General features: G+C 37.8%; 3 protein-coding genes and 1 long non-coding RNA gene across 4 annotated transcripts; 3 read left to right on the top strand and 1 right to left on the bottom strand.

Moving 5' to 3' along the window:
• Nucleotides 1-1,996: 1,996 nt before the first annotated feature.
• Nucleotides 1,997-10,522, top strand: LOC103414641 (histone-lysine N-methyltransferase ATX3). Its single transcript, XM_008353035.4, has 23 exons — nucleotides 1,997-3,593; nucleotides 3,804-3,859; nucleotides 3,939-4,134; nucleotides 4,550-4,657; nucleotides 4,758-4,826; nucleotides 4,933-5,001; nucleotides 5,099-5,190; nucleotides 5,313-5,477; nucleotides 5,695-5,830; nucleotides 6,047-6,119; nucleotides 6,293-6,392; nucleotides 6,531-6,655; nucleotides 7,083-7,228; nucleotides 7,469-7,573; nucleotides 7,887-7,951; nucleotides 8,100-8,319; nucleotides 8,433-8,519; nucleotides 8,691-8,747; nucleotides 8,852-8,941; nucleotides 9,214-9,300; nucleotides 9,689-9,763; nucleotides 9,923-10,023; nucleotides 10,138-10,522. The coding sequence occupies exons 1-23, from the start codon at nucleotides 2,676-2,678 to the stop codon at nucleotides 10,226-10,228; spliced, it is 3,231 nt and encodes a 1,076-aa protein (XP_008351257.3). The 5' UTR covers nucleotides 1,997-2,675; the 3' UTR covers nucleotides 10,229-10,522.
• A 749-nt stretch (nucleotides 10,523-11,271) lies between these two features.
• Nucleotides 11,272-14,286, top strand: LOC103414729 (probable F-box protein At3g61730). The gene is made up of 8 exons (XM_070824188.1): nucleotides 11,272-11,468; nucleotides 12,196-12,398; nucleotides 12,513-12,557; nucleotides 12,927-13,091; nucleotides 13,211-13,258; nucleotides 13,414-13,584; nucleotides 13,719-13,826; nucleotides 13,939-14,286. Exons 1-8 carry the CDS (start codon nucleotides 11,329-11,331, stop codon nucleotides 14,019-14,021), a joined length of 963 nt encoding a protein of 320 aa, XP_070680289.1. The 5' UTR covers nucleotides 11,272-11,328; the 3' UTR covers nucleotides 14,022-14,286.
• A 730-nt stretch (nucleotides 14,287-15,016) lies between these two features.
• On the bottom strand, nucleotides 15,017-17,879 carry LOC103417630 (uncharacterized). Its single transcript, XM_008355804.4, has 3 exons — nucleotides 16,941-17,879; nucleotides 15,739-16,363; nucleotides 15,017-15,327 (listed from the first exon to the last, which is right to left on the bottom strand). Exons 1-3 carry the CDS (start codon nucleotides 17,585-17,587, stop codon nucleotides 15,181-15,183), a joined length of 1,419 nt encoding a protein of 472 aa, XP_008354026.2. The 5' UTR covers nucleotides 17,588-17,879; the 3' UTR covers nucleotides 15,017-15,180.
• A 252-nt stretch (nucleotides 17,880-18,131) lies between these two features.
• LOC139195887 (uncharacterized) lies at nucleotides 18,132-20,090 on the top strand. Its single transcript, XR_011580960.1, has 4 exons — nucleotides 18,132-18,508; nucleotides 18,609-18,853; nucleotides 18,953-19,019; nucleotides 19,874-20,090. It is a non-coding gene; the product is annotated as an uncharacterized lncRNA (long non-coding RNA).
• Nucleotides 20,091-21,927: the final 1,837 nt, after the last annotated feature.

Raw genomic sequence — 21,927 nt, 5'->3', positions numbered from 1 at the left:
GGCTTGGGTTGTTACGGTGTTAGCAAGCTGGACTACCTCTAGGGCTCGCGCTGCTTAAGCTATGGCCTGATGGTCCCGCTGCCATAGAGCTGACCCACTCCCCACTGCCATAGGGTGCTCCGTGGTGGCAAAGTTGCTCATCTTGCCATCGCATTGAGCTTCGTGGATCGTCATGGTGGGGCTACATCTCGTCTTCCATCATTCGATCAAGATCTTTGAATGTAGGAAGTTTCGTTCGTAGTGGTTTATGAATTTCTTGCCATTGTATTTTTCTCTTACCTTTATTTAAAGAATTAAAAAAATTCTAGGAATAAGATAGTATGAAAAATTTACGAACAAACGATAAATGAGAAGCTTTGAATGCGAGAGTTTTATTCGAGCGTGATAATCAAACTCTCAATGAAAGCACGAATTTGTGGATGCAAATTTCCGCATCTTCTCCTTTGACGAAAATGCACTTGCAAAATAATAACACCTAAAATTAAGACAAAAGTTTCACGCGCCCACAATGAATAAGGGGCTTTGGCCGAAGAATTTCCGATGCCAAAGTTGGAATTCTGAAAAGAATGTGTTTAGGAGTTTGTGGGTAGCAAATGTCTTAGCTTTTTAGTGGGATAATATGGTTATTTATAGGGGAATGGCGGACCCTATTTGGAGAATAGTGGCCGGCCATATGTGGTGAAATTGTGTGAGTAATTACAAGATATTATGTGAAATAATATTTTTGGCTCCACAACCTTCTAATCCTAAGAATAATAAACAAACAACTTAGGAGTTGGGAGGACAAAAATGTCCTTCAAGTGTTATAGGCGTGGCATGATCCAACTAACGAGCCATTTATCTTATCAAAGTTATTGAGCCGATGTGGCTTAGCGAAGTCCAAACCCCTCCTTAAACCTAACAAGGCATGATGGAAAAATTAGATCAACATGACCGGATAAGGACTGATCTTGCAAAAGATCAACAAGGGGATAATAATCCCTACAATCATGGTCCATTTGCTAACAACAAAATTCAATGTGGTTAAGAGATATATTTAAATGAGATTCTTAATTCAGGCTGTTTGTCACATCTCTTAAAATCAAACAGCTAATGTCTTAATAGGCGAAATGGCGATCTTGAATAAGTCAATCATTGGACATTACACATGATGTCTAACTTAAGCATAAAGAGTCAATTGTTCATATACCAAGAAACCGAAGCTTTTGTATTCGTTCAATTCACTAAAGTTTAACATAAGTATCAAAGAGACATTTGCTCACACCAAAAAGTTTAACATAAGTATCAAAGAGACATTTGCTCACACCAAACCTGTATAACGAGAACTAACTTGTCCACCACTTTCTTGGTTGCAAGATACTTGTTCCCAACAATCAATGCTCCAAATTTGGAGACCTCAAGTTTGCGAGCAAGTTAAATAGCTTTGCTACTCCGAGCGATCACACTATCATTGCTTCTAATTTAAATGAAAATCTCAAAACATACACCATCACAACAACAATTTTAATATAATCTCAGTCCATCTCTTAACCTATGCTCTTCAAATCTCAATCTCAGACAAAAAGAGTAAAGAAAAATAGAAACTGCCTAATAAACAAGAAAATGATGGAGTTGAAGGATGGAGAAGTTGAAAACGTCAAATGAGGTTGAGAAAGTGCTTTTAAGAGAATGGGAGGTGACTATATAATTCTTCAGACACATGCACACTAAATAGTTTGGTTTCATATTAACCAAATTGCTGTGTGTCCGCTTTCTTACACTTGAGTTCGAGTCTCATTACTCATAAATTAAAGTATTTTAAAATATTGTATTGTAAACAGAAAAAAATATAGGCCAAGCTAAATGAAACAAATTAACTACTTTTGAGCTCGGAGCGGCCCAAGAAATTGATTCAGTGGAAAGCGAGAAAATATATGAAATTTCCAATCCGAGTTCATTCGATCGCCTTATCTGGTACTTAGGCTACATGAAGGGAAAAATTAGTCTGCCAGCCACCTCTTGCGAAATTCCATTGCTACTTCCCCTAGTACATTTGGGTTCGCGCTTTCACGCGTCAAAAGTTTCCAACATCTCCCTCCTTTCCCAATTTTGGAGCCAAATGGCCAAAACGACACGTCGCCCCATATCTAAATACTAATTAGAATTTTAATTCTAATTATCCTCTAAATAATAATAAATTATATAAGCAATTCGTCGTTGTGTGCGAAACTGAAAATTGTGGTTTAAGGCAAACGGAACCTCTGTGTGTATGTGTGACGAACACAGCTCGAAGTTTTCTCTCTGCTAATTTTCCGGGGAAGTTTTTGCTTGATTTTCCTGAGAAAATTGTTCTGATTCTGTCATTACGACTGCAAGGTCAAAATTCCGAGCTCTGTTCTGCATATTACTATATTGTTGTCTGTGTTTGGGCGAAGAGAAAGTTTCAAAATCGTTTCAAATTTCTTCCGATTCTGCTGTTTTTGCTTGAATTAGGGTTTTCTCTTCCGAATTGAGGGGTTTTCATCGATTCCAGAAGGAGTAAAGTGTTTCCGAGAACGGTCGCGGATTTTAAAGCCTTTTACAATTCGACTCATTGAGGTTTTTTGTTGAAGGTTTAAGATTGGGGGTTCAATGTGAAATTAGGGTTTGGTTTATTGAAATCGAAGGCTGAGCTCGTCGAATTGGATGATTAGAATATGATAATCAAACGTCCGGAGAAATTGGAAATGCCGAATCTGAAACGCTGCACGCTCGAAGATCCCGAACCTCAAACCTTTGAGTTTTCCGATTATTCGAAGAAGCAGAAAACAACTCGGTGCGATGGAGCGGGCAATGGCGAGGCGGAGGATTTCAGCAGCCGTTCGGGTTCTTCGCACAACGACGAGCCGTTTTGGCCCGCGAGGGAGGGACCGTCGAATTTAGAGCGGTTGATTAATCAACGAGCAGTTATGGCGAAAGAGAAGATGAATCAACGAGAATCTTTGGCTAAAGAGAAAGCGGAGAAACCGGCATTGAACCGGAGCTTCGGGACGGTACGGAGGTCGAAGCGGGGGCGCATTCAAATGCCTCCTTCGAGGTTTGGTGATTCAGTTTTTGGTGTAAATAACAGTAGCAAAACTAATTTTGAAGAAAGGGCAACGACATTTGATGACGAAGGTTTTCATGAAGTTTTAGTAGAAGAAGAAGATACAGAGGGAATTGAGAAATTGGGTTTTGTGAAAAAGAGCAAGGAGGATATTAACCGGCAAAAGAATTCAAAATTTTCGAAGAAAAAGTCAAAGAAGTTTGAATATGTTGGGAAGGAAGAACCAGAAGAAAATGAAGTGGATTGTATAGGGTTTAAGGATTTTGGTTGTAGAGGTGATTTTAGTTCAGGGGGCATGGACAGACAGAAAAATGCCAATTGTGCAAAGAAGAAAGAAGTATATAAGCCGCAGGACTTTGCTTTGGGTGACGTTGTTTGGGCTAAGTCTGGGAAGAGCTACCCGGCGTGGCCAGCTGTGGTTATCGATCCCATTTTGCAGGCTCCCAAATCAGTTCTGAGCTGCTGCGTTCCGGGTGCTATATGCGTGATGTTCTATGGGTTCTCAATGACAACAAATGGATCACAGAGGGTAAATCTTTCCTTTCAAACTTTATGTTTTAGCAAATGTCGGTTGTACTAGTTCTCCAAGGCAGTTTGCCTCCCCCTGCACCCAATTTTGAATCCCCCTCTCTGTAGGTTGGGTAGTTTATAATATCGGTGAAAAATCTCCATGCTTTATTTTTTGTGTGGTTCGTGTACATTTGTTCAGTGTGTAATTTAAATGAACGTTAATGTGCAGGATTATGGGTGGGTGAAGCAGGGAATGATATTTCCCTTTACGCAGTTCTTGGACAGGTCTGTAGATAGTCTTTTGAAGTTTGCTTATTTGTTTAGGGAAAATCTTTGGGCATCTTTATAATTTTGGTTTGTTCAGATTTCAGGGTCAGACCCAGTTGTACAAGAGCAAGCCTAGTGATTTTCAGATGGCTATAGAGGAGGCGTTGTTAGCAGAAAATGGATTTCTGGACACAAGCTTAGGGAGTTATACAACTGATCCAGAGGCAAATCCTGCCCAATTTCGAGAGGCTAACGGTTTTTATGAAGATCAGGAATATTACACCCAGAATCAGGTACCTTTCTCATCTCTTTGACTTTCATTTATTTCTTTTTTCTGGGAATCCTTCTCACCATGATTTCTGTTTAGGGTACATGACTTGAATAATATAATTCGGACCTTTTATATTTTGTGAAGAATGCTATATGATGTTCCTGAAAGAAAATGGTTACACATTTTTATAAGAACGGAAAAGGATTACCCTTTATAACTGAATTACACAGATGAATTTTATAGCAAGGATCCAGAAAACTCTCCTTGCTTTGTTTTCAGTTTTCATTTTGGTTGGGCTATTTGTCATGCAGAGATTTTGATTTTTAGCGTAGCTTTAGGTAATTTTATGTTTCCAGGTTATGACTTGTATATTTTGTTAGCTAGCAAGGTGCAATTGTCTCTGTAACAAAACTTCATCCATTGAATTTATTTTGCAGGAGGCATATCCTAAAGATGCAAAAGCTTGTGACTGTTGTGGTTTGGTTACTCCCTCTAAAGCTATGAGAAGAATGAAGGGCTCAAGTTTGTGCACACATTGTTTCAAGGTTCGAATTGCCTTATCTTGGAATTTTCTTTTTTCTTATTCACTTAATATAATTTACATATTTCTTGGTTCCTAATGGTGCTTACATTTATCTTATGTAGTTAAAAAAATCAAAGCAATATTGTGGCATATGCCTGAAGATATGGCACCACTCTGATGGTGGGAGTTGGGTGAGTTATCTGCAATATTTTTATCGTGATCACTATTCTCAGTATCATTTGTTGCTTTACCTATGTGGTTGAGTGGTTTGAGAGATTGTTGGTATCTCTGTTTTAGGTATGCTGTGATGGTTGTGATGTATGGGTGCATGCCGAGTGTGACAAAATTTCCAGTAAAGTTTTAGAGGTGTAACTTTCATGCTTAATTTGAAATTTATTTTTTTCTCTCCTATGCTGTTTTTTCCCACTTTTGTTAACAAATGGAGGGTTACTAAATGGTTCAGGACCCAGAGCACACTGATTACTATTGCCCTGCTTGCAAAGCGAAGTCCAAGTGTTGTTCGTCAGGTTTGGTAAAACGTCAGCAAAAATCCAGGTATATTAGAAATGCATTTTTTGTATCTCCATTTCATTTGGAGGCAATTGAATTTCTGTGTTTATAGATTTTTTTTATTGTTCCCATTGAGTTAACTGAATGTATGCAAATTTTTGAAACAGTTATACGCCCAACTTTCAGAAATCTTCTAAGTCAAATGTCCATAAATCTTCTACACCAAATGTTCAGAAATCTTTTGCGCCAAACGTCCAGAAATCTTTGATTCCTGAGGAGGTAGCTGTGGTTTGTAATGGAATGGAAGGAATGTATAATCCAAAACTGCATATGTAAGCCCTTGTCTTTTGTAAAAGGAGAACTTGTATTGCAATGAAAGTACTTCATGAATTTTTGTGCTTTTTCATTCACCATATTGTTGTTGCTGGGAATCTGCCTGTTTTAGTTCACCAATTTAATGCTCTCAGTTTCAACTTTCAACTATATTATGAAGTAAATTTGTTTTTGGGAAGGATTTTTTGAGCTTCTTCTAATTATTTTATGTTGCAGCATTGTTTGTAAGTGTGGTTCGTGTGGATCAAGGATGCAGACACCTAGTGAATGGGAAAAGCACACAGGCTGTAGAGCAAAAAAATGGAAGCATAGTGTGAAAGTGAAGGCCACAATGCAACCACTGGAAAAATGGGTTTGTGCAACATCTATCATCTTGAAAAATTGATTAGATTTTCCATGGCTGATCTTATTACATTTATTGGCATAGTTATGTTCAGTGTAATTCTGATGAGACATCAACAGTCTCATTTTCATTTTGACTGTAAAAGTTACACTTTTAACTCTTTTCTGTTTTGATCAAAATTAGGCATCATATTGAGTCTATATACTAATGTTGGATGTGTTCCAGATTGAAGACTATAATAAACATGGCTGGAATCCTGTCAAGTTAGTTAAGCAGCAACTAATTGATTTATTGAAAGGTGAAATTTGTGCCACATGCTTCACATGTTGATGCTGATTTTCTGTATGTATGTTTGTGTCCGTGCGTGTTGGGAAGGAGATGGGGGTTTCTCTTGTGCTTATGTCACAATTGAGGCGTTTGTGTGATGAATTTGTATGGTTAGGATACTCATGTGCATCTTTGCTTCAACAGAAAAGTACGAGCCAGTTAACACAAAGTGGACAACGGAAAGATGTGCTGTTTGTAGATGGGTTGAAGATTGGGAGGATAATAAAATTATTATATGCAACAGGTGTCTGTCTCTATTTTTTGTCTTCCAAATTTTTGTATTTTAGATAAGTGACTTAGTCTTGTTTTTGGAACAAGTTGGGCCTTTTTTGTAGCTCTAAGTCTACAAGAAGTTTTAAAAATAATTTTTGTTGATGTCCAGGTGTCAAATAGCTGTGCACCAAGAATGCTATGGGGCAAATGATGTGCAGGATTTTACATCATGGGTTTGTAGAGCATGTGAAACGCCCGATGTCATTAGACAGTGTTGCCTTTGTCCTGTAAGAGGTATGTTACCTATATCTAGTCTCTTGAGTAGTTATTACTTATGGAGTTTCTAATGACACTACTGTAAATTGATTTTTCATTGCTTATTTAATATTTGTCCATCACATTTATTATTTCCTACTTCAGATGTGTACTTTTGTTCTCATTTGACTATTATTTTTCATATGAATGATGAGTCACTGTTGAATTAACAATGCTTAGTATCTATATTTTTTTCAACCGTATTTTGGAAGCTTGGGTGGATAGTCATGAATAGTCATGCATATTTTTGAATAAGCTTAATGGTGTACACTAAGTTTTTGTTTTTAATTAATTAAACTTTTGATGCATGTTGAGTGTGAAATTTACAAGACTGCCTCTTTATATATGAAGTTGGCTGTATTCCCATGTTTATTTTCTGCTACTGACTTTAAAATTGTTTTTTCAGGAGGTGCTTTGAAGCCTACTGATGTTGACACCTTGTGGGTTCATATCACTTGTGCTTGGTTTTGTCCTGGAGTTGGTTTCTTGGATCATGACAAAATGGAACCTGCAGTAGGAATCCTTAGAATCCTACCATCTACATTTTTGAAGGTAAGGTTATGTTCTGAGTGATATTGCAATTGGGTTATTTTAAATTTTTTTTTTTTTTTTTTTTACTGAAAAGCGGTAAATTTTCTTTAATTTGGGGGGTGGGGTGTGGGGTTTCTATCCTCCATGTTTACTCCTCAAGTTCTGAATAAACTTATAGCCTGTAATTTTGGTTGTGTGATAACATGATGATTCAAATTTACAATCTCTATATTTCAATTTACCTTATCTTCTGGAATGCAGTGCTGTACAATCTGTAAGCAGATTCACGGTTCCTGCACCAAGTGTCGCAGATGTGAAACTGGTTTTCATATAATGTGTGCATCAAGAGCAGGCTACAGCATGGAAGTAAGTTTAATTTTGTTGAATTACTTTGTGTACACAGCCTCAGTCAGAATCTACAATTTATGTATAATTCATTTTGGCTAAAAAGGTCATCTCACTAGGGGTGATGATGATTGTCCATTGAATCATCCTAAAAAGGTCATCTCAATTGACCTAAAAAAGAGATCATCTCAAATTTATGCAGACCTGCCCTTATCTTATCCTAATGTGGCAATAATTTTTCTTTAGTAGTTTGTATAATTGCACCTATCTTTTATGGTTAGAATTAAGTGAAAAAGGTTGGTAGTTGTGATCAAATATTATCTTGAACTTTCAGGTGCACAGTCTAGAGAAGAATGGCATACCAATAACAAGAAAGTTGATATATTGCCCATTTCATAGGTTAGAAGTGTGCCATATTTTTCTTATGTTTAATGAAACTAGTTTTTTCTATTGCTCCACCAATGAGAGGTGGTGGTTGGCTTTAATTGCAAGTCATTGTGCGCCAGATCTATTGATTTCTATCTTGTTTACTTTTGTCTTAATGCAGCCCCCCAAATCCAGATGCTGTTGTAGTTGTTCATACCAATTCAGGGGTTTTCGCTGCCAGAGGCTCGCTTCAAAATCAGAAGGGGTGCTTCAGAGTTGCAAGGGCAGTGCCATCGGAGAGCACTGAACTTCCAGAATCAGAACCTTCGACCTCAGAGACTAACGAGTTTGAACCGCTCTCTGCTGCAAGAGGCAGTGCTTTTAAAAGATCAAATTTTAAGGTAATTTTCTGCTATATGATTTTGCATCTCTTTGATCTCATCATTTTTCATAGAATTATTTATTGTTTCTGAGTTGAATTATGGATTATTTTCTGTTTGTTATTCTTAACCAGGGAGGTGAACGGCTGCCAATATTCCACCGACCAATGGGGCCAACACATCATTCCTTGGGCACAATAAATAGCTTGAGTACATTTGAAGTAATATTCTTGTCCTTGTTGATTTAAACTTTTCTTTTATGGGGTATGATTTAAACTTTCCATTGATGTCTAAATGTTAAAGGTATTTTTTTTTGTATAGACAATATATATATATATTTCTTTCTTTAGTGGGTTGGTTGGACAGTAATTACATCTATTGCCTTTTATTAGGAAGCAGAAGATTCTAAAGTTTTTTCCTCCTTCAAGGATCGTCTTTTCTACTTACAGGTACGTCAACTCTCTCATATGTTGTAGTTGCTTTACTTTATTGAGATGGACATTCTCGTTAACATTTCTTCTGCAGAATTGATTTACTGTTGTTTTTGTTTCAGAAAACTGAGAATCATCGTGTTTGTTTTGGTAAATCTGGAATACATGGATGGGGCCTATTTGCTCGTAGGAATTTTGAAGAAGGAGAAATGGTATTTAATGCCGTAGTTCCCTTTGCACTTACGTATATGTATATGCATTTATTTATAGTAATATGGATGTGCATTGTGAGTTCATATAGATTATTTCTAATAGTATAGCCACATAAAGATTACATTACTGATAGAAGTTGATACACTTGAGTGAATTCTTTAATTCCTTTTTTTTTTTTTTTTTGAAAATTTAGTTTGATGAGTGACTTCTAGGAATTGTATTCGAGCATATTGTTTGTGTTTGATTTAGGCAACCAAATGTTTATTTCCAGGTTGTTGAGTATCGCGGAGAGAAGGTGAGGCCGAGCGTTGCAGATATGAGGGAAGCACGATACAGACGTGAAGGCAAAGATTGCTATGTGAGTCGATTTATTAAGATACTCCTTTGTTTCCATAAGGGTGTCTCATTGTCTTGGCAATAGAAAATGATCTTGTATGAGTTGTATCATCTGACAACCCTGACGGATACAAGAATGCTTAACAAGTCAATTTCATGGGGGAAAAAATGCTGGGAACTTGTAATTTCAAAAAGTGATTAGTTTATGTAGTGTTTCAAAAATTGCTTCTCCTCTTACAACGAGTAGGAATGGTATAAGCTAGACACAAATACGAAGATAGAAGAAAAGTTATGGTGATCGGGTTGAAGAGCATTGTACCACTAGAAGTTCATTCTCTCTCAAATTTAATTTGTTTGTGGGATCATCCCACTGGGATGTGATTCTGAAGTCTATGAACTATCTTTTGCAGCTCTTCAAGATCAGCGAGGAAGTAGTAATTGATGCTACAAGCAAGGGAAATATAGCACGCTTAATCAACCATTCGGTACGTTCCATTTTCTCTAATCTCTCTCCAGTTTTCTAAAGACGTAGCTAATCACTTGGGAGTTTTTCGGTTGGGGTAATAGAGATGGCATTTTGTAGCACTGCATACATGTACATCTTTGCATACCTTGAATGCTAAATTGAACCGCATTTGCTACAGTGCATGCCCAACTGCTATGCAAGGATTATGAGTGTAGGTGATGAAGACAGCCGGATTGTTCTCATTGCTAAGACCAGCGTGGCCACTGGTGAAGAACTAACGTAAAATCCTCCACTCTCTTATTGTGCTTTAAATTTCCGTTTCAATTAGTTTAGATCGACCTGTATTCCGTTCAGAAAAGTAACGTTTCCCTCTTACTCGTCATTCCTTAACAGGTACGATTACTTGTTTGATCCGGACGAACTTGATGAGCTGAAAGTTCCGTGCCTCTGTAAAGCACCAAACTGTCGAAAATTTATGAATTAAACAACAGTTCATACATTTCTTGCTCCCAATTCATGTCTGCAGAGCTCGAACCCGTCTCCTAACCATTTAGGATACCATTTTTTCTTTCACCTGAGCTTGTAATTTTCGGTTTCTTTACTGCGATTCGTGTTGTAACCAGAGAGTAACAGAATAAAACTGTAAATTCCCTTCTATGGCTCAGATTTTATTCGAGTAATTTGTTGAGCTTTTGGTCCTCCTTCACACCAAAAGAAAAGGAAAGAAAAAAAGAACTTTGCAAATTAAAGAATCAATATTGAAAGTGTTTCTTGTTAATTGTCCTTATTCTAATTATTTTTATTAATCAAGTGTTGGGCATTTGAAATCAGGATTTCTTCCAACAAAGCGGAGATTAAATTCGGTTTTATGTATCCGATCTCGCCATTCGGGTTGTAAGGAAATTCTTAATGAAGCAAGATTCTACTCATTACCAATGCACAAGAAGATAAGCGAGATGCACGAATAGAACTAGTTCCAAATTTTCTATCAACAACATTGTGAGGATACTAAGCAGTCAATAAATTGCGTAATCTTCGTCTAAAAAAATTGTGTAATCTTTATTATTTGTTTAGTGTCCCTCAGAAAGTTTATAATCGGTTTAGTCTTGCATATTTTCGGTAAAATAAAACACCTAATTTTCTTTTAAAATCTAGTTAATCTAGAAATTTTAGGGATAGTTTTGATAACTATTGTGTTTTTAGTTTTTACATATTTGGAAATTGAAAACCAAAGTTAAGATTCGGGCCAAATTTTAAAAACTCAAGAACGTAATTTTCAATTTGTATTTTTTTTTTTTTTTGAAACTGAAAATAGTTATCAGATAACATTGCAATTTTAATTTTTAAAAAGTGAGGAAAAACAAAAAAGAATGAAAACCAGCCAGCCTAGTCCACGTGGCAAGCCCAACTCAGCTGAAAGAGCATCGATATACGGCCCATTAAATTCAAATGTGTTCTGTTACCTTTTTGAATTAGAGGATTGGCGCGCTTATAAATAGCGAAGCCTTGAAGCTCAGCTCTGAAAGAGAGTCATCGGTTTACTTATTTGCTCAGAACAACCGAACACTCACGCACTCAGAGAAAATGCCTCCGAAGCGGAAGAGAACCACCGTCGCTCTGCCACGGCCTCCGCCGATGCAAAAGCGCATGCGAAGAGCCAAGACGATTTGCTCTTGCAGCTCCCCTCGCTTCACTCGCAGCTCCGCTCGCTCTGCCTTCTGCTGGTCCTCTCTCTCTCTCTCTCTCTCTTTCTATCTCTCTCTCGCCCTACATTTCATTTTTTCTTCGAAATTTCATCCGCGAGTGGATTTGATTGTGTTTGTTTTGTTTGAGCTCATGCATCGTGAATTCGAATGGAAGTGATGACTTGTGATTGAATTATTTTCAATTCTAATTCCTTTTTTCTTGTAATTGAGCTTGTATCTGTACGATTACATGCACGTAGTTGAGAATTCAGTAGCTCGGATTCAAATCGGAGCTGCGATTTTGAAATCGTTCTGTTTTGCTCTAAATTTGATTGCGTTGCATGTGACCTTACTTCTTCGAGCTCGATCTTGAATTCGATCGTCGTAATTTACATTATATTTTCAAAAATAAAAGTTTCCGAAACGATTGTAAACTTCCGCGATTTGAATTTTCGTAAGCAAGTATGCAGTCGTCTGTTTGGCTGCCGAGAAAACAGACGAAACGAGAAAACTACATTTTCTTCTCTTTCCTCTTCGTACATTACGTATTTTTCTGTCTTAAATCTCCAGAGTTTGTAAATATTTTAGATGATCAAATTTTCCAATTCGGAATCTGAGAATATTTCTCTGTTTAATTTGGAAAGTATTTCACCAGTAACCAAACAGAGCGTAACTACTTTTCAAATCGATCCTAACTATTTTAATAATTTTAATTAATTAATTTTAGTAATATGATTATTTATGTGAGTTTATAATGCATCAAAAGCTACGAAGAGGACGTTTGGACAGAGATCGCCAATCATCTAGACGCCAAGTCACTGGTGATGCTCGCGACGACATGTCGTTGGTTCCGCGGTCTGATCATGGAAGAAGGGAGCATATGGAAGCACGTGTGCCTACGTGATCTTCAGGTCCCTGAGCCTCGTCACGTGGCACTCAATTGGAGGAAGCTCTACGTTTCAGCCTTTGGTAAGAATCTGAGAGCCACCAGAAGTCAATTAGCATAATAATATGGATTAGATTAGTTTTAAGACGTATTTATTATCGTAATTGTCTGATTAAGTGGGATTTGCGGTTTTGCAGATGGGAGTCACTCTTACATGTTTCGCCAGCAGGAGAAGCATATCGGTGAGTGTCCCATTTTGCCCCCGTTGGATTGCTTGTTGTGGTGAGAATTTTCAGGTGCTTTCATGTAATTATGCTCAAGAAATTTATATAGCTCTGTTTAAAATGTTTGTAAGATTTACAGGAAATTTGTATGAATCTTTTTATGTGTAAGAAAACTCATAAAGTCTCGTTCTCTCGATCACTTGGTGAACTTTTTTTTTATGTACACATTTCGTTATTTCTGACTATGGAAAAAGTCAGTGACTTGTGACATTTTTCCATCTTGTTAATTTTCAGCTGGTTTCCTTGCTCTCATTTGTCTGATTGAGAGTGCAGTGAAATATTTGGCTATCATGATGGGATTTTCACTGAATTTTGGATGAATCACAGACTGGATGCGCATCGGTGCATTCTCCGTTGAATCCTCAGAAGCATTCCTAACAGAAAAGTTGATCAAACCATCAAGGCTCCCAGAAGGAGATACCATACAGAAAATGTTGGAGTCCTGCGGCAGTTGTGTGTTGGATAAAGTTAGAACTGGGATATGGATTGCTGGTAATTACTTGAGCTGCACTCAGTCATCCTGGCGCTTTATTTTTGGACTAATGAAGATGAAATAGTGCCAATGTTCAATTTAGTTAACTTGTGTTTTCAACTGTAATGGTGTTCGACAGATCTCCAGCTTGTCCGATGCCCCGTCTGCGAGCTCAATACCTGTGATGGTAAGGCAAAACAAACCCATCACTGCTCAATATGTGTGTTTGCCAAAATGCTACACATTATCAAACTCTTCAAAACGACCTTGTTTTCGCAATCTTCTTATGTTTCATTGTTATATTCGTTAACAGCAACTGAGAATGTTTGCATATATACGCAGGAACGATGCAGACATTGGATGCAAGGCATATTGAGCTGTTCTTAAGCGAGGGGTACAAGAATGGAAGCTGGGAATACGAACTTATAGGTCGCCATGATGTCAACGAGCATGCCGATGGTGCTTGTGGGGCTATTTTCGATATGAAACACCTCAAGGAATCTTCAACATCTGGTAAACTTCAGATACTCTTTTCCCCCTAGTCATCTGTGACACTGGTATTTGCTGTTTCAGCAACCATAATTTTGACTCCTCGCGTTTGTTGAAAAGTATAAAGTGATCTCATTTAATTTCGAATGGAACTGCAGCAGTGTTTAATCTCAAGTCATGGGTGGGCAAACCAACAGACTGGCAACCAAAGGCTATCATTACTCTACATGCAGTTGCAGTCAACACAAATCTGCAGAAGAACGAAGGTACTAAGTAGACGATTTGCCATAGACATAACCGAGACTCAGCTTAATTAAGAATCTGAGTGACAAAATCCGTTTCTAACTTCGATGTTTTCTTCGATTTTCTCAACGCCAGGACTTCAAGTGAAATACCATGCCATGAGAGATGGACCTCAAGGAGAAGTAGTATCCATCAGAATCTCACAGCAGCTCCTGTAAAGTCACAGGCCTCAAAACTTCCTCGCCAAGCTACACGAAACAGATTCCCGGAACTCCACAGATTATTGCTAGTTGCCAATCTCCGAAGGGCAACTCAATAAAACGCCTTTCGAATAATCAGATACATGAAAATATTTCCTGTTAGCTTAGAGATAGATTGGTCTTCCTTGTAGAAATGATAAACACATATGCTACTACAGATACATGATACATGCTCACACACATATTTGTGAATCAATGAACGGCTCAGATCAATTGTTCAAAACATCTTTGAAATTAAAATTTTATATAAGCGATATTCTATATTAAATTCATCAAAATTACGTCAAACTTGGATGCAGAAGGGGATTCGAAGCTGACTTTCCGGTTGTTAACAAAGCTATTATAACACTATTCCACCCTTGTCATTCTGGTTTTTGTCCTGAGATAACATGGACATCTTACTCCTCGTCTCTCTCCTCTTCCCTCTCTTCCCCCACGTCTCTGAACTCAATGATTGCCCGGCTTCCAACTGTGGTGACGCCAGCTTCCCAATCCGATTCCCATTCTAGTTGGTACCCAACCAACCTGAAAACTGCGGTTTCCCGGGCTTCAACGTGGACTGCAACAGCCATGGCCTAAAAACTCTAAAACTTCCAAAACCCAGAGACTTTTTCGTCCGAGGAATCAGCTATGTCACACAAGAAATCCAACTTTTCAAACCCGAAAACTGCCTCCCTCGAAAGCTCCTTACTCTCGATCTCTCAGGCTCTCCTTTTGTTGCTCCCATGCACCAAAACTACACCTTCCTCAGCAAGTCAAGGTTCACTCCCATTGACTGCCTCAGCAACTCCACCACCTCGGTTCTGGCCACCCCTTCCACCAGCCTGACGGAACAACCCGTCCCCTAGTCGAGCCAACTCAACACCCCCAGCTCATGTAAAATGGCTACAATCGAACATGTAGTTTCGTGGAAAAAAGAACACTAAATTATGGATGCGTACTACAATAGTGAATTTCACAAAACGAAAATTGCACAATATTATTGCATCAGTCAAAGCATCACGGTATACAAGTACAAAACTAGTCCGACAACTGGGGGGAGATTGAAATATACACACCGAACCCCGAGGGATTTTTCTCTACAAAGTATTGAGGTTAAATGAAGCACATAATGTTCTTATTTCTTTGCAAGGAGCTTCTTTGGAATCTTCTCGATTGGGGTAGTTTTTAGCATGAAAAGCCTCGCAGCTTGCTCCTGTAGAGTACCCCCACATTTTAACCCACGAGTTTGCAGTTCAGACTTTAACCTTTCCCGGCCAAGAACCTACAATAGAGGTGGAAAATTATGTTAATGATGCTTCCTAACGATTTATAGTCAGAGCCCTCCCTAACTAAAATGACCATGGTGAGAGAGATGATGGTTAAAGCTGTGATAACAAAAGCAATGAGACGGGGACGTAATAACATGAGCTTTAATTTTGCTTTCAAAGTGGACATGCCTAGTCATGTTCACAAGGCAGACTATATTATACATAATCAACAAACAAGGGAAAGCGAAAAATTCAGCTCCAAAAACTTAGTGTGAGGAAGGTGCCCCTAATAGATTTAATTACAGCGCCGTAAAACATTTAACTTGAAGAGCAATAGAAGTGCTAAAAGCCCTAAATCGCTTTAACAATAACATAAAATTTCAATAAAAAAGATTATAAATCTGATTAAAAACTCAGAAGCATACCTCCATTTCTGCTGCTGAATTGTACTCATCAAAATTCAGTGGCTTTTCCATCCCTGCAGTGTTTCCACTCGCAACTGTTTCCTCCCGAACTCCTGGATTGGACTCTGAAGAATCATTGGCTTCAGCAATAAGTGATGCACTTTCAATTTCTTGCCCACGCCCTGATCTAGAAACCGTCTCAGATTGACCAACTACTTTCTCCAGATTTCCCATCTCAGGTTCATTGCAACCTATCTTTCCATCTTGCTCTGCTTCAGCTCCCGAAACCACATCAGGATCTGAACAAGTAACACTTGCACTCCTAACTATCTTCTCTTCAGAAATCACTGGTCCAACCATCTCATTCTTCTCAATATCAAGAGATCCTTGACCAGGGCATCCACCAAAAGCTTGTGGTCCCTGCACAACCATCTCTTTCTCTTCCTCCGAACCACTCTCACTTGAGCCCCCACTTGAGATCTCACCATCTTGTTTCCTACCAGTCACAGAATCCAAACTTCTCTCAGTTTCTTTACTTGAATCTGAGTTATTCCCATTATTCAATACGACAGATTTCTCCATTGTATCTTCATTATCACTGTCATCATCCTCTGAATCACTTTCACCCATTTTCCTCTTGCCCATCCTGACAAAAACAACAAATCAGATATCAACACCAATGACAATCATATTATACAACAATATTAAAGAGAAATGGCAGGAAGATACAGTGTTTCTCCAAAAAGATTCTGAAATAAAGAAAATGTAGCATTTCCGAAACAAGGTTTCACCAGAGATCAAAATTATACAATAAAAGAGACATCTAAGTAACATTCCGGCTTAACCAAGCCGAGTTTTCCTTTCCTAAATGAACTTGATGGGTTCCTTTCCTTCACTCTATAACATATAATCCCGATCATCCCCCATAAATCAAAAGCAAACTGTGAAAGCAAAGAGCTTGGCTTTGTTAACCAAATTATTTATCATGTGAGTTTTCTACTTCAATTATCATATTAACCTCTATACCTATAACTAACACATGTCCAAATCCTAATATTCATTTCAACACATAAGAAAAATACCATTTTTCTCAAACCACCATATCAATTCCCCATTGCATTTCTTTATATATTCTTCTGAAAGGATTCCTTCAAATTCATAATTTCCAATTCCCTAGCACAAAATCAACACAGCAAACATTAAAACCCAACACAAATGCTTACCAAATTTTCAGCCTTTTCGAATCCTCCATGGCCTCCTTGGCCGGCCCCTTACGCTTCCCCTTTACCGCCTCCTTAACTGAATCCAAAACCTCCGAAATGCAGCGCTCCGACTGCTCCCTATACTTGGCCACATACTTCTCAGCCAAATCGTCCCCAGTTCCCTTTTTACCCTTCTTCGCCACACCCTTCAAATAATCCTCTGCCATCTTCTCAAGCATCCTCTCTTCTTCCTCAGCCCTCCACTCCTCCAGCTTCTTCTCCGCATTAACATGCCGCAACCTCCGACCACTCATATCGCGACAAGCGTCGAAATTGCTCGTCTTCTTCTGCCCGGCCTTCGTCGCCGCCCCACGCAGCAGCGACCCGAACCCGCCCTTTCCTCCGGCGAGACGGAGCAGAAGATGCACGGTTGGGAAGTCCGGCGCGTGGGAGGACGAGCACGAGAGGACGGAATCATCCTCGAGCTGGCGAGTCCCGGTGACGAGGCGCTGGTGCTGGAGGGGTATTTTGGTGAATTTGTATAGGAGGTGCTTGAGGGAAGTGGCGGGGATCTCCGGGGTTGTGAATTTTAGGGTTAGGGTTTTGCCCTCCAAGAGGGTCACGAAGAGGTTGTATGTGTTGGATTTGGTGACGGTGGATTCCGCCATTGATGAAATTGAAGGGGATTATTAGGGTTTCGAAGGACGAAAGATTTGATGCCGATCGAGTCCAAGGAGAGAGAAGGAAAAGGCTGTCTGATTTGGGAATTGGGTTTTTATACGGTTCGCGGGTTTCTGTGACAGCCAATCTGGGTCGGGTGTTTTTTTTTTTTTGTGGAAATTATTTTTCCTTTCCGAAACTAAATTATATAAATAAGATTTGATATTTGATATTTTTTATTTAAAAAAAAAAAGGCAAATGTGTTTCAAATATGCACGAGAGAGATAACATTTGCTAGAGGTAAGTGTCATAGCCCGTCCCCAAATTTATTGTATTATATTCTTGATGATGTGAATTGATGGAATTATCCCTAAGAGAAGTTGTTGGAATTGGGCAAAATATTCGATTTATTTCTTTTATTGCCCTAGTTTATTTTGGTCAAGTTTAGACCTAGATATTTTATGGTGGGTGTTGTTTGATGATGTGTTAGTGTGAGGACCACACACACACACCCATAAGACCTCTCCCTCTCTCCCGTGCTTTCTCTCTCTTTTCTTCCTCTCGGATTTTGCAGAAAACCCATACAAACGTACAGACGAACCTTCAACCAACCCTTTTCTGCACAAATCGAGCTTGTGATTAGTACCATCATTTTCTCCTCGCCATCATGAACTCAACCATACCATTTTTAGGCCGTGGAACCATTGGAAAACCCGAGAACCGTAACCCTCGATCGTGGTATTGTTCATGCACACGTAAATGTGAAGGTTTCAGTGGATTTTAAGCTCACAGGGAGCTTTAAAAGGCCTTCACGAAGCTCAGGGTAGCTTGCTGGGTAGTTTTGGACGTCAGGATTTTAAGTTTCAAGTTTGGCCAGTTTCTCTCGAATTTCTCAGGCAAGATCCCGTGATCTTTGGGGCTTTAAATAGGTAAGGAAATGTTCTACAAGTTAAGAGCTTCAATTTGGTACTGGTTTCATGAAATTTGGATGAAAAATGACTGAGATATCAAGGTTTAATCATTTTCCAGTTTTCTAGCGACGGCGATGGTGGGCGAGGTCCACCGGATAAGACATAAGAATATTTTCTCAAAGTTGAAGGAATATTCTTAACTGAGAGTAACGGCGTCAGGTAATTTGGACAGAATATTCCTAATGGCAGTTAGGGTTTCCGTTAGGGTTCCCTGCGCATGCCCATGCACTTGCCGGAGTGTAGGTGGTCGGAAAATTATTTTAAAAATATGGGGATGTTCATGGAGTTGTGTAGATCACGTTGGTATATTAAAACCTCCATTTTAAGTAATGTATGAGAAGTTATTAGTTAGTTTTGGTTATGTGCTTTAAATTAACGTTTTTATAGTTATTTCGCATATAGGGGAGACTTATCCCGAGGACGAGCGCGGTCAAGGGCGACTTGGGGGCTACGACCCCTCGACATACCAGTGAGTGAGCTTTTGGTTTTCATTATATATTTATATACTTGATATTTTTCCAGAAAATGTATTTAAATGAAAGTATGCCTTGAATGCCATGCATATAAATTTATATTTTGTATATGAATTAGTATATGATGCATAATATATAATTGTGGTGCTGTGGACGCGCAGGTAAGTACCAGGTGAGTTATGTTTGGTTATGTGAATTATCAATGATGTGATATGTGATTGAGAAACATTGAGCTCATAAACCTGCACCTCGGTGTTAATGATTAGCCAGAGATATGGCACATACCCGTATATAATGTCACTTCCCGCACCATATGCTCACATTTGATCCAATTTAGGTGCCCAGTCTTGTTGTACAGACCATCATAAGTGGTTCCGACTCGTATGTGACTAGCGATTTATCGCCCAGCTATCATGAGAGAGTAGTGTTGAGTATAATTATATTACATCCAGTCTTGTCGTATATACCCCTTTTTAGTGGTTCCGATTTATGTGTAGTGTAGTGTCGTATAGGTCATTGTAGTGACTCCGGCTAGATTGACTAATGAGATATGAATTCAGCCGTACATACTTCTACAGGGGTTCCGGCTAATACGTTATTTTCCATGAATTTATTCTCACCTGAATTACTTATTCTGTTATATCTTGGCATGTCATACTTACGATTATGAATATGTGAAGCATGATTTGAATTGATATATTTACATATATATTTATGCATATGTTTATATTCTATTTTTGGGAAAATTATACATGTTTTACGGTGAGGGGTTAGAACTTTTGAGAAATGAAATGGTTTTGTAAAACATTTGTTTTTGCCCACTCATGTTTTCTGTTTTATGCCCCTCCAGGTTTTAGGTAAGTTTGCTATTGGTGGCTTTGAGGATTTCGGCGGTTCTGACATAATAAAATATTTGTAGGACATCTTCTGGTACTGTATAATTAGTATTTGTCATACTGGACTGCACCTAGACTTTCTATGCTCTGATTAGGAGTATTTACTTTTGTATCTCACTCCTAACGCTTCCTGTTTTTTAGTGCACCTTTGTAACTTTCAGTTTTTATTTATTCGTATAACTCTTATCTTTATTGCTTCCGCACTGTGCACATGACTACGTCACCCTCACGTGATGGCCAGCATGCCTCGATCTCAGTCGGGGTGTGTCAGTAAAAGCAAAACAGCTGTAATTATAACACAAAAAAATTATAAGTAAAGAGAGAAAGGAAATGATATTGATATTATTACTTTCACTTTTGTGTGTGAGAAATTTTTTTATTTTTATTTTTGAAATAGAAGGAGAGAGGAAGAAGGTGATAAAGAATGTACAAGTGGGAAGTTTTTTATTTTTATTTATATTTATTTTTTTATTTTTTTAATTAAAGATATGTTATGATTACATGTAGATGATGTTTTGAAAAAAAACAACAAATTTTGATTGTATGAAATTACATTTCTACCTTATATTTCTTATTCATGTTCTGTTTTAATTAGAGAATTAAAGTGATAATTTCATAAGATTTTGAATGACAATAAGTATTTTATTAATTAGTGTTTTATTAATTAATAGAGATTTGTAATTCTTTATTTAAGAAAAACAAACAAACAAACCGGACGTCAGACTTAGGCCTGGCAAACGGGTCGTGTCAGTCGTGTTCGTGTCGTTTTCGTGTAACACCTGTTATCTTAACGGGTCGTGTCGTGTCACACCCGTTATCTTAACGGGTCCTTAACAGGTCGTGTCACTTTACCCAACGGGTAAAGTGACCCGACCCGTTATGACCCGTTATGACCCGTTAAGAAAAATATATATTTTTTCTTAAATTTGCACATACCACACATTGCCATATAAATATTACTTCAAAACATTAAAACACATTTGTCGTTTAAGTACTACATCTACACTCGAAAATAAGAGCCTAATAAAAAAATAATACATACACTACTAATCTATTACAAATTTTAAATGTGCAAGGATATGCAAAATGAAACAGTTTTTGTTTTCAAGGTTGTGAAATCTTTCTCAAAAGTTTAAACCTCAATTTACAAAATCCTCGATTTACATCGATCATCATGAAATTGCATTGGAACTTTGGCTTGATCTATTGCCTTCAAGAGTTATGTTGATGATGTTTTCAGTAAGGTTTTCCACGTCATAACTATCTTCTGCATAAACTAAGCATAGAAAAACCATACATTAAAAATCATTCAAATTATGAGAAGTTTACCAAAATAATTATGAAAAAAAATAAAACAATAGTACTATACCATACTTTTATTAAGTATAAACATAAGATTTTGTGGTATCCACTAGTGTAAATATTTTAAATTGAAGATCGAATTAAATCATTGTATTCATATAAGGTCAAGGAGTGTAGTTGTAAAAAATCATCAAAATCGGAGTTAAATTAACCGTTAAATCGTGATTTTTCGTTTATAACCGTCGAAAAGTTTTGTCCCGTTACGTGCTCTCTGAATGTTTGTTTTTTGCAATTTTTGGCGTATGCGATCTCAAAATATATACAAACATGTTTGACGGTTAGATCATTGAAACTAGTTTCGTAGAATGAGTATTCCATCAAAACAATAGATTCACTAATACTTAAGAGTTTATTCATACTTTTATTAAGTATGACATAAGATTTTGTGGTTTCCACTAGTGTAAATATTGTAAATTGAAGATCGAATTCAATCATTGTATTCATATAGGGTCAAGGAGTGTGGTTGTAAAAAATCATCAAAATCGGAGTTAAAATGACCGTTAAATCGTGATTTTTCGTTTATAACCGTCGAAAAGTTTTGTCCCGTTACTTGCTCTCTGAATGTTTGTTTTTTGCAATTTTTGGCGTATGCGATCTCGAAGTATATACAAACATGTTTGACGGTTGGATCGTTGAAATTAGTTTC

Source organism: Malus domestica, chromosome 01 (assembly GCF_042453785.1).
Source record: "Malus domestica chromosome 01, GDT2T_hap1".
NCBI classification, from domain to species: domain Eukaryota; kingdom Viridiplantae; phylum Streptophyta; class Magnoliopsida; order Rosales; family Rosaceae; genus Malus; species Malus domestica.
Note: the sequence above shows the minus strand (reverse complement) of the source record. Positions and strands in the feature narration are given on the sequence as shown.